Here is a 13211-nt window from a genome sequence, read left to right as displayed (position 1 = left end):
AAAGAAGAGAGGAGAGGAGAGGAGAGGAGAAGAGAGGAGAGGAGAGGAGAGGAGAGGAGAGGAGAGGAGAGGAGAGGAGAGGAGAGGAGAGGAGAGGAGAGGAGAGGAGAGGAGAAGAGTGGAGAGGTAGAGGAGAGGTAGAGTCAGAGGAGTGTAGGGCTAGACATAACCTAGTACCACAGTGGGATACTTCATATTTAGACAGCCCCTGCATTTCTGTCGACTTCTGCACCGCTCTCGACAGAGATGAGTTAGCACATCCATTAGTTCAGCTAATTCCCTGCACCATCTGCTGTGTGATACGATATGCACCTCTGGAAAGAGGAATGGTTTGGGACAGAGGGGAAATGATGAGATCCGGGTCAATGGGACCAAATGTTATCATAATACATGAGCCAGACAGGGGATGAAATTAGAAAATGTTTAGGATGTTGTATATATACACACTGTCTATGGTGATGTAATGTTTCTAAATAAATGCAAATTCAAATGTTGTGACTTAAAGATGATCATTTAACAACCTCTGAGCATCATTTGACTGAATACAAAAGTTATGTTGTTTGACCGTGACCATCTCTACAAAAATACAAAAAAACAGCGAATATTTTTTTCCTCTCACCTTCATAAGCCATCTTAAATCCATGAGCGCTTACTGCAAAGTCACTGGTAAGCCGTAGTGAAAATATGGGCCCTGTGCTGGTGACGGGAGGTGGGATCTGAAATCCTGTTAACCTGTTGAGAGTGGAAAGACAGAGGGGACATCTTAGTTATAATGTGTTTCACTGAATGCGGAAACCAACCTACAAAGGTCAAGCAAAAACAGCACAACACACATTTTCTGTTGGAAATTTAATAGAGGAATGTTATATTCGTCTTCTTTTAAATGTGTTTTAAAGTATGCAGTATGTATGCAGTATGTATGCAGTATGTATGCAGTATGTATGAAGTACAGTATGCAGTATGTATGCAGTATGTATGAAGTACAGTATGCAGTATGTACGCAGTATGTATGCAGTACAGTATGAAGTACAGTATGCAGCATGTATGCAGTATGTATGAAGTACAGTATGCAGTATGTACGCAGTATGTATGAAGTACAGTATGCAGTATGTATGCAGTACAGTATGAAGTACAGTATGCAGCATGTATGCAGTATGTATGAAGTACAGTATGCAGTATGTACGCAGTATGTATGAAGTACAGTATGCAGTATGTATGCAGTATGTATGCCGTATGTATGCAGTACAGTATGAAGTACAGTATGCAGCATGTATGCAGTATGTATACAGTATGTATGCAGTACAGTATGAAGTACAGTATGCAGTATGTATGCAGTACAGTATGCAGTATGTATGAAGTATGTATGAAGTACAGGATGCAGTATGTATGAAGTACAGTATGCAGTATGAATGAAGTACAGTATGCAGTATGTATGCAGTACAGTATGCAGCATGTATGCTGTACAGTATGCAACATGTATGCAGTACAGTAGGCAGTATGTATGCAGTACAATATGCAGTATGTATGAAGTACAGTATGCAGTATGAATGTAGTACAGTATGCAGCATGTATGCAATACAGTATCCAGCATGTATGTAGTAGAATATGCAGTATGTATGCAGTATAGTATAAAGTATGCATGCCGTATGTATTCAGTACAGTATGCAGTATGTATTCATGCAGTATGTATTCATGCAGTAGGTATTCATGCAGTATGTAGTATGCAGTAGGTATGCAGTATGTCTGTGTTTCAGTATATAGTATGTATGCAGTACAGTATGCAGTATGTATGCGGTACAGCATGCAGTATGTATGTACTTCAGTATGCAGAATGTATGCAGTACAGTAGGCAGAATGTATGCAGTACAGTATAAAGAATGTATGCAGTTCAGTATGCAGTATGCATGCACTTCAGTATGCAGAATGTATGCAGTACAGTAGGCAGTATGTGTTACGTATGTATGCAGTACAGCATGCATTATGTATACAGTATGTATGCAGTACAGTATGCATTATGTATACAGTATGTATGCAGTAAAGAATGCAGTATGTATGCAGTATGTATGCAGTATGTAAGCAGCACAGTATGTAGTACATTATGCAGTATGTATGCAGTACAGTAGGTAGTATGTATGCAGTGCAGTATGCAGAACAGTATGCAGTATGTATGCAGAACAGTATTCTGTATGTATGAAGTACAGTATGCAGTATGTATGCAGTACAGTATGCAGCATGTATGCAGTATGTATGCAGTACAGTATGCAGTAGGCAGTACAGTATGTAGTACAGTAACCAGTATGCAGTACGTAGCATATATGCAGTATGTAAGCAGTACAGAATACAGTACAGTAAGCAGTATGTATGCAGTACAGTATACAGTATGTATGCAGTATGCAGTATGTAGGCAGTACAGCATGCAGCACGATATGCAGTATGTATGCAGTTCAGTATGTATGCAGTACAGTAGGCAGTAGGTATGCAGTACAGTATGTAGTATGTATGCAGTACACTAGGCAGTATGTATGCAGTATGTAAGCAGTACAGCATGCAGTACAATATGCAGTATGTATGCAGTTCAGTATGCATGCAGTACAGTAGGCAGTAGGTATGCAGTACAGCATGTAGTATGTATGCAGTTCTGAATGCTATATGTATGCAGTTCAGTATGCTGTAAGTATGCAGATCAGTATAAAGTATGTATGCAGTACAGTATGCTGTATGTATTCAATTCAGTATGCAGTATGTATGCAGTACAGTAGGAAGTATGTATCCAGTACAGTATGCTGTATGTATACAGCATGTATGCAATACCGTTTGCAGTATATATGCAGTACAGTATGCGGTATGTATGCAGTACAGTATGTATGCAGTTCATTATGCAGTATGTATGCAGTCCAGTATGCAGTACTATTTATATCCAATTAGATCTATAGAAGGTCAAGTTCAACATCACTTGAGCAACTTCCTCAACAGTTAAATATATAGTCGTCAGATGCTTCATTGTAACAGCCAGGATTGTCCTACTTTATAGGTTTCCTTTAAAACGAGGTATACCTCAAGCCATTCATTTTCACAGTGTCGTTAAGAAGTGTTGCTGACCACACTTCACAAGGCAAACGCCAAAATCCAATCGAACATTTCAATCTAAGCAAGGTCGGAGAGTGGAAAAAATGGCTGTGGCGTGTGGACAGAACTAACCTGGAATTAGATTGCCATCATGTTCTTCAATAGACGACCACGGATATATATTTCAACTACCACGTTATCTGTTTTCACAGCATCCCACGTGACTAATGCTTTTACAGGGTACTTCACATTTCAAGAAAACCTCTCTGACCTACAAAGGGGCAGTGTTAAGGGGCTTGCATCCCAAACTGCACCCTATTCCCTTATGCCCAAAAGGGCTCTGGTCGAAAGTAGCGCACTATATAGGGAATAGGGTGCCGTTTGCGATGGATATTGGGTGTAGCTGTTCCACTTAGCAACACATACAGTGAGATTTAGCCTGGTATTGGCCTTTCTGACGGTTACGACAAAATGTCCCTCTAACGTGTGCGGAAGCGTTTGTTGGTATCTGACCTAGCATTGAATTGCATTGTGGGATATAAGATACAATGGAAACTGTTTATTTCTGTGGCAGAGAAAGTAGCCCAGTGCGAGATAAAGACTGTAGTAACATTATAGAGACTGGTATTGTAGTAACATTATAGAGACTGGTATTGTAGTAACACCATAGAGACTGGTATTGTAGTAACATTATAGAGACTGGTATTGTAGTAACACTATAGAGACTGGTATTGTAGTAACATTATAGAGACTGGTATTGTAGTAACACCATAGAGACTGGTATTGTAGTAACATTATAGAGACTGGTATTGTAGTAACATTATAGAGACTGGTATTGTAGTAACACTAGACTGGTATTGTAGTAACACTAGACTGGTATTGTAGTAACATTATAGAGACTGGTATTGTAGTAACACTAGACTGGTATTATAGTAACATTATAGAGACTGGTATTGTAGTAACACTAGACTGGTATTGTAGTAACACTAGACTGGTATTGTAGTAACATTATAGAGACTGGTATTGTAGTAACACTAGACTGGTATTGTAGTAACACTAGACTGGTACTGTAGTAACACTATAGAGACTGGTATTGTAGTAACATTATAGAGACTGGTACTGTAGTAACATTATAGAGACTGGTATTGTAGTAACATTATAGAGACAGGTATTGTAGTAACACTAGACTGGTATTGTAGTAACATTAGACTGGTATTGTAGTAACACTAGACTGGTATTGTAGTAACATTATAGAGACTGGTATTGTAGTAACACTAGACTGGTATTGTAGTAACACTATAGAGACTGGTATTGTAGTAACACTAGACTGGTATTGTAGTAACACTATAGAGACTGGTATTGTAGAAACACTATAGAGACTGGTATTGTAGTAACACTAGACTGGTATTATAGTAACATTATAGAGACTGGTATTGTAGTAACACTAGACTGGTATTGTAGTAACATTATAGAGACTGGTATTGTAGTAACACTAGACTGGTATTGTAGTAACACTAGACTGGTATTGTAGTAACATTATAGAGACTGGTATTGTAGTAACACTAGACTGGTATTGTAGTAACACTATAGAGACTGGTATTGTAGTAACATTATAGAGACTGGTATTGTAGTAACACTAGACTGGTATTGTAGTAACACTATAGAGACTGGTATTGTAGTAACATTATAGAGACTGGTATTGTAGTAACACTAGACTGGTATTGTAGTAACATTATAGAGACTGGTATTGTACTAACACTAGACTGGTATTGTAGTAACACTAGACTGGTATTGTAGTAACATTATAGAGACTGGTATTGTAGTAACATTAGACTGGTATTGTAGTAACACTAGACTGGTATTGTAGTAACATTATAGAGACTGGTATTGTAGTAACATTATAGAGACTGGTATTGTAGTAACACTAGACTGGTATTGTAGTAACATTATAGACTGGTATTGTAGTAACACTAGACTGGTATTGTAGTAACATTATAGAGACTGGTATTGTAGTAACACTATAGAGACTGGTATTGTAGTAACACTAGACTGGTATTGTAGTAACACTATAGAGACTGGTATTGTAGTAACACTATAGAGACTGGTATTGTAGTAACACTAGACTGGTATTGTAGTAACACTAGACTGGTATTGTAGTAACATTATAACTGGTATTGTAGTAACATTAGACTGGTATTGTAGTAACATTCATAGAGACTAGTATTGGTAACTACCAGATGGGTACATGTAGACTCATAGAGGACGGTATTGTGCAACTACCATGGTAACACTATAGAGTGGTATTGTAGTAACACTAGACTGGTATTGTAGTAACACTAGAGTGGTATTGTAGTAACGTACTACATTAGACTGGTATTGTAGTAACATTATAGAGACTGGTATTGTAGTAACACTATAGAGACTGGTATTGTAGTAACATTAGACTGGTATTGTAGTAACACTATAGAGACTGGTATTGTAGTAACATTATAGAGACTGGTATTGTAGTAACATTATAGAGACTGGTATTGTAGTAACATTATAGAGACTGGTATTGTAGTAACATTATAGAGACTGGTATTGTAGTAACACTATAGAGACTGGTATTGTAGGTATTTAACTACCATGGTTACATGGTCTCATCAGGTGGTATTTAACTACCATGGTTACATGGTCTCATCAGGTGGTATTTAACTACCATGGTTACATGGTCTCATCAGGTGGTATTTAACTACCATGGTTACATGGCCTCATCAGGTGGTATTTAACTACCATGGTTACATGGTCTCATCAGGTGGTATTTAACTACCATGGTTACATGGCCTCATCAGGTGGTATTTAACTACCATGGTTACATGGTCTCATCAGGTGGTATTTAACTACCATGGTTACATGGTCTCATCAGGTGGTATTTAACTACCATGGTTACATGGTCTCATCAGGTGGTATTTAACTACCATGGTTACATGGCCTCATCAGGTGGTATTTAACTACCATGGTTACATGGTCTCATCAGGTGGTATTTAACTACCATGGTTACATGGTCTCATCAGGTGGTATTTAACTACCATGGTTACATGGTCTCATCAGGTGGTATTTAACTACCATGGTTACATGGTCTCATCAGGTGGTATTTAACTACCATGGTTACATGGTCTCATCAGGTGGTATTTAACTACCATGGTTACATGGCAGTGTTGTGACATTTTCCTAATTAATTAGGTCTGTCTCTGGTCTGGCTTAGTAAACGGGGCCCTGGTCAAATGGCACCCTATTCCCTATGGTCCCTGGTCAACAGTAGTACACTATGTAAGGAATAGGGTACCAGTCAGACCACTACGTCTCACCGGTCTCCCCTCTGTCATTATCCTTCCTCAGAAAAGGGCTCCATGTGAAAGTGATATTTCCAATTAGTCATAACATCCTGTTTACTCTTTAAACCAGATCCACACGGTGGTTTGGATCCACTGGGGGACTAATTACCGACAGAGCAGAACAGACAGGTACAGAGAGGAGAGAGAGATACAGAGAGGGGGGAGGGAAGGAGGAAGTGAGAGAGGATGACAGACAGCCAGTACAGTCCCTCTACCTTCATCTAGCCCATGATGGGTAGAGTACAGCCCCTCTACCTTCATCTACCCCATGATGGGTAGAGTACAGTCCCTCTACCTTCATCTAGCCCATGATGGGTAGAGTACAGTCCCTCTACCTTCATCTAGCCCATGATGGGTAGAGTACAGTCCCTCTACCTTCATCTAGCCCATGATGGGTAGAGTACAGTCCCTCTACCTTCATCTAGCCCATGATGGGTAGAGTACAGCCCCTCTACCTTCATCTAGCCCATGATGGGTAGAGTACAGCCCCTCTACCTTCATCTAGCCCATGATGGGTAGAGTACAGTCCCTCTACCTTCATCTACCCCATGATGGGTAGAGTACAGTCCCTCTACCTTCATCTAGCCCATGATGGGTAGAGTACAGTCCCTCTACCTTCATCTAGCCCATGATGGGTAGAGTACAGTCCCTCTACCTTCATCTAGCCCATGATGGGTAGAGTACAGTCCCTCTACCTTCATCTACCCCATGATGGGTAGAGTACAGTCCCTCTACCTTCATCTAGCCCATGATGGGTAGAGTACAGTCCCTCTACCTTCATCTAGCCCATGATGGGTAGAGTACAGCCCCTCTACCTTCATCTACCCCATGATGGGTAGAGTACAGTCCCTCTACCTTCATCTAGCCCATGATGGGTAGAGTACAGTCCCTCTACCTTCATCTAGCCCATGATGGGTAGAGTACAGTCCCTCTACCTTCATCTAGCCCATGATGGGTAGAGTACAGTCCCTCTACCTTCATCTACCCCATGATGGGTAGAGTACAGCCCCTCTACCTTCATCTACCCCATGATGGGTAGAGTACAGTCCCTCTACCTTCATCTAGCCCATGATGGGTAGAGTACAGCCCCTCTACCTTCATCTAGCCCATGATGGGTAGAGTACAGCCCCTCTACCTTCATCTAGCCCATGATGGGTAGAGTACAGTCCCTCTACCTTCATCTAGCCCGTGATGGGTAGAGTACATTCCCTCTACCTTCATCTAGCCCATGATGGGTAGAGTACAGTCCCTCTACCTTCATCTACCCCATGATGGGTAGAGTACAGTCCCCTCTACCTTCATCTACCCCATGATGGGTAGAGTACAGTCCCTCTACCTTCATCTACCCCATGATGGGTAGAGTACAGTCCCTCTACCTTCATCTAGCCCATGATGGGTAGAGTACATTCCCTCTACCTTCATCTAGCCCATGATGGGTAGAGTACAGTCCCTCTACCTTCATCTACCCCATGATGGGTAGAGTACAGTCCCTCTACCTTCATCTACCCCATGATGGGTAGAGTACAGTCCCTCTACCTTCATCTAGCCCATGATGGGTAGAGTACAGTCCCTCTACCTTCATCTACCCCATGATGGGTAGAGTACAGTCCCTCTACCTTCATCTAGCCCATGATGGGTAGAGTACAGTCCCTCTACCTTCATCTACCCCATGATGGGTAGAGTACAGTCCCTCTACCTTCATCTACCCCATGATGGGTAGAGTACAGTCCCTCTACCTTCATCTACCCCATGATGGGTAGAGTACAGTCCCTCTACCTTCATCTAGGCCCATGATGGGTAGAGTACAGTCCCTCTACCTTCATCTACCGCATGATGGGTAGTGTACAGTCCCTCTACCTTCATCTAGCCCATGATGGGTAGAGTACAGTCCCTCTACCTTCATCTAGCCCATGATGGGTAGAGTACAGTCCCTCTACCTTCATCTACCCCATGATGGGTAGAGTACAGTCCCTCTACCTTCATCGAGCCCATGATGGGTAGAGTACAGTCCCTCTACCTTCATCTAGCCCATGATGGGTAGAGTACAGTCCCTCTACCTTCATCTACCCCATGATGGGCAGAGTACAGTCCCTCTACCTTCATCTAGCCCATGATGGGTAGAGTACAGTCCCTCTACCTTCATCTAGCCCATGATGGGTAGAGTACAGTCCCTCTACCTTCATCTAGCCCATGATGGGTAGAGTACAGTCCCTCTACCTTCATCTACCCCATGATGGGTAGAGTACAGTCCCTCTACCTTCATCTAGCCCATGATGGGTAGAGTACAGTCCCTCTACCTTCATCTACCCCATGATGGGTAGAGTACAGTCCCTCTACCTTCATCTACCCCATGATGGGTAGAGTACAGTCCCTCTACCTTCTTCTACCCCATGATGGGTAGAGTACAGTCCCTCTACCTTCATCTAGCCCATGATGGGTAGAGTACAGCCCCTCTACCTTCATCTAGCCCATGATGGGTAGAGTACAGTCCCTCTACCTTCATCTACCCCATGATGGGTAGAGTACATTCCCTCTACCTTCATCTACCCCATGATGGGTAGAGTACAGCCCCTCTACCTTCATCTACCCCATGATGGGTAGAGTACATTCCCCTCTACCTTCATCTACCCCATGATGGGTAGAGTACAGTCCCTCTACCTTCATCTAGCCCATGATGGGTAGAGTACAGTCCCTCTACCTTCATCTAGCCCATGATGGGTAGAGTACAGTCCCTCTATCTTCAGACTCTCAGCACTGTGGTAGAATAATCAATCAATCAATCAAATCAATCAAATGTATTTATAAAGCCCTTCTTACATCAGCTGATGTCACAAAGTGCTGTACAGAAACCCAGCCTAAAACCCCAAACAGCAAGCAATGCAGGTGTAGAAGCACGGTGGCTAGGAAAACTCCCTAGAAAGGCCAGAATCTAGGAAGAAAACTAGAGAGGAACCAGGCTATGAGGGGTGGCCAGTCCTCTTCTGGCTGTGCCGGGTGGAGATTATAACAGAACATGGCCAAGATGTTCAAACGTTCATAGATAACCAGCAGGGTCAGATAATAATAAGCACAGTGGCTGTCGAGGGTGCAACAGGTCAGCACCTCAAGAGTAAATGTCAGTTGGCTTTTCATAGCCGATCATTCAGAGTATCTCTACCACACCTGCTGTCTCTAGAGAGTTTAAAACAGCAGGTGGTAGAATATAGTCCCTCTACATTCAGACTCTCAGCACTGTGGTAGAATACAGTCCCTCTACCTTCAGACTCTCAGCCCTGTGGTAGAGTACAGTCCCTCTACCTTCAGACTCTCAGCTCTGTGGTAGAATACAGTCCCTCTACCTTCAGACTCTCAGCCCTGTGGTAGAATACAGTCCCTCTACCTTCAGACTCTCAGCACTGTGGTAGAATACAGTCCCTCTACCTTCAGACTCTCAGCACTGTGGTAGAGTACAGTCCCTCTACCTTCAGACTCTCAGCCCTGTGGTAGAATACAGTCCCTCTACCTTCAGACTCTCAGCACTGTGGTAGAATACAGTCCCTCTACCTTCAGACTCTCAGCACTGTGGTAGAATACAGTCCTTCTACCTTCACTCTCAGCACTGTGGTAGAATACAGTCCCTCTACCTTCAGACTCTCAGCTCTGTGGTAGAATACAGTCCCTCTACCTTCAGACTCTCAGCACTGTGGTAGAGTGTCTGTCCACGGTCCAAATGGCACCCTACTCCCTACATCAGAGTGCACAACTGTTCCTTCTTTTCCACTGCTCTTGGTCAAAGTAATGCACTATACAGGGAATAGGGTGCCATTTGGGATACAGAAAAGACTGACAACCCAGCTCTGTGGAGGTCTGTCTGTCTGTCACTCCGTGCTCAGACAGACACAAGCAGCACCTCTGGTTTGGCAGTAACAGCCAGGGAACACCATGGAAGGAGGACGAGGTTGATGTAGCTAGCTAGCCCATGCATGACAGGTAGTCGGGTAGAGACTCAGAGCAGTCACTCTGGTGTCACAAAAGGCACCCTAATTCCCTTTAGTGCACTACGTTTGACCATACCCTATGGAGAAATAGGGAATAGGGTGCCATTTTAGGCAGGGAGCCTCTGACTCCCAGTCCCAGACAGAGAAGTCTGACTGTCAACACAACACTAACCCAGACAAACACAAGCTGGGTGCAGATCATCTTCGGCAACAGGGGAGAACATAATTTCAGGGAAGAATTGGGCGGGGGGGTTCCTACAGTGAAATCTCAGGAGGAACATTTTGACAAGCCATACTTTTCTTAGCTGTGGGGTGCTTGGAGACTCAACAATAGCTAGTGAAATCCCAGAGTGCATTTTTTTTTTTATTCCACCCCAGAGAAGTTCATCCCAAAACATATCTGGGGTAAATTTCTATCTAACCTTCTCTCTCGCTCTAGTTAACGTCGAATGGGATAAAAATGTAGAACCTCCAGATGTCAAATAGAAATGATATGATATAAAAGACTGATAAATCAATGTGTGTGTGTGTGTGTGTGTGTGTGTGTGTGTGTGTGTGTGTGTGTGTGTGTGTGTGTGTGTGTGTGTGTGTGTGTGTGTGTGTGTGTGTGTGTGTGTGTGTGTGTGCGTGCGCGTGCGCGTGCGTGTGTGTGTGTGTGTGTGTGTAATGGACAAGAACAAGCCAGGGAGCCAGAGACCTTGTGGTCTTTAACTAGATGGCTATTAGTAAGTCATGGACCCACACAGACCCCCACCACTCTGCCCATTGGAAATGGACCCACACAGACCCCCACCACTCTGCCCTATTGGAAATGGACCCAAACAGACCCCCCACCACTCTGCCCTATTGGAAATGGACCCAAACAGACCCCCACCACTCTGCCCTATTGGAAATGGACCCAAACAGACCCCCACCACTCTGCCCTATTGGAAATGGACCCACACAGACCCCCACCACTCTGCCCTATTGGAAATGGACCCAAACAGACCCCCACCACTCTGCCCCATTGGAAATGGACCCAAACAGACCCCCACCACTCTGCCCTATTGGAAATGGACCCACACAGACCCCCACCACTCTGCCCTATTGGAAATGGACCCACACAGACCCCCACCACTCTGCCCTATTGGAAATGGACCCACACAGACCCCCACCACTCTGCCCTATTGGAAATGGACCCACACAGACCCCCACCACTCTGCCCTATTGGAAATGGACCCACACAGACCCCCACCACTCTGCCCTATTGGAAATGGACCCAAACAGACCCCCACCACTCTGTCCTATTGGAAATGGACCCAAACAGACCCCTACCACTCTGCCCTATTGGAAATGGACCCAAACAGACCCCCACCACTCTGCCATATTGAAATCTATTAAAGGACACCTGACAACAAATAGACTCATTCATTAAGGAAAATGAACAACAAACAGCTCAGGATCTAAAGTAGTGTACTGCATCTGTATTGAAATTACTTTTAGCATACTGGTGTTTTGACTGGTGTACTGACTGGTGTACTGACTGGTGTTTTGACTGTGTAGTCTGGTGTATTGACTAGTGTATTGACAGGTGTATTGCAAACTGGTGTTTTGACTGGTGTGTTGAATGGTGTATTGCAGACTGGTGTTTTGACTAGTGTATTGATTGGTGTATTGCAGACTGGTGTATTGACTGCTGTATTTCAGACGGGTGTTTTGACTGGTGTATTGACTGGTGTTTTGACTGTTGTACTGCAGACTGGTGCATTGACTGGTGTAGTGTAGACTGGTGTATTGCAGACTGGTGTATTGCAGTCTGGTGTTTTGACATGGTGTATTGCAGACTGGTGTATTTTGACTGGTGTGCAGAGTTGACTGGTGTATTGCAGACTGGTGTATTGCAGACTGGTGTATTGCAGTCTGGTGTATTGACAGGTGTATTGCAGACTGGTGTTTTGACTGGTGTATTGACTGGTGTATTGACTGTTGTACTGCAGACTGGTGCATTGACTGGTGTAGTGTAGACTGGTGTATTGCAGACTGGTGTATTGCAGTCTGGTGTTTTGACTGGTGTGTTGAATGGTGTATTGCAGACTGGTGTATTTTAGACTGGTGTATTGACTGGTGCATTGCAGACTGGTGTATTTCACTGGTGTATTGACTGGTGTATTGCAGACCGGTGTATTGACTGGTGTATTGCAGACCGGTGTATTGACTGGTGTAATTGCAGACTGGCGTATTGACTGGTGTATTGCAGACCGGTGTATTGACTGGTGTAATTGCAGACTGGTGTATTGACTGGTGTATTGACTGGTGTATTGACTGGTGTATTGACTAGTGTATTGCAGACTGGCGTATTGACTGGTGTATTGCAGACTGGTGTATTGCAGACTGGTGTATTGACTGGTGTATTGCAGACTGGTGTATTGACTGGTGTATTGCAGACAGGTGTATTGCAGTGTATTTCACAGCTACCAAAGTAGGTAATGTTCCTACATGTATCACTCAAAATAATGGCAAAAAAAACCCATTATACCCGAGACGTGATGCATTTCCACACGTCCACAGCCAGGCATCAGTGAAATGACAACCATTCACCCATCTTCATTCAAGTGCGTATCCCACCACAATAAAGCCGTAATGTCAGTGTGAGTAGGGAACCTGAATGTCTGAGCCGGTCCGATCCCGCCAGAGCCGCAATGGTCGTCTAGTTTACAACCCGGCAGCTGAATTACTATGAGGGATGCTGCAACTGATTGCCTGAACACGAGCAGCCGCGTTCAAACACCTGAACACACTACATCAGAGGGAAACT

General features: G+C 43.6%; 1 protein-coding gene across 1 annotated transcript in view; it reads right to left on the bottom strand.

The window, feature by feature from the left end:
• LOC106592657 (CUB and sushi domain-containing protein 3) overlaps positions 1-13211 on the bottom strand; it is a 500234-nt gene that overhangs the window by 446544 nt on the left and 40479 nt on the right. The window contains 1 exon segment of the mRNA XM_045696358.1: positions 620-732. Within this exon segment, the coding sequence (XP_045552314.1) occupies positions 620-732 (113 nt within the window).

The sequence above is a fragment of the Salmo salar genome, chromosome ssa02 (assembly GCF_905237065.1).
Source record: "Salmo salar chromosome ssa02, Ssal_v3.1, whole genome shotgun sequence".
NCBI lineage: Eukaryota > Metazoa > Chordata > Actinopteri > Salmoniformes > Salmonidae > Salmo > Salmo salar.
The sequence above is the reverse complement of the archived record's forward strand: the minus strand, read 5'-3'. Positions and strand labels throughout refer to the sequence as shown.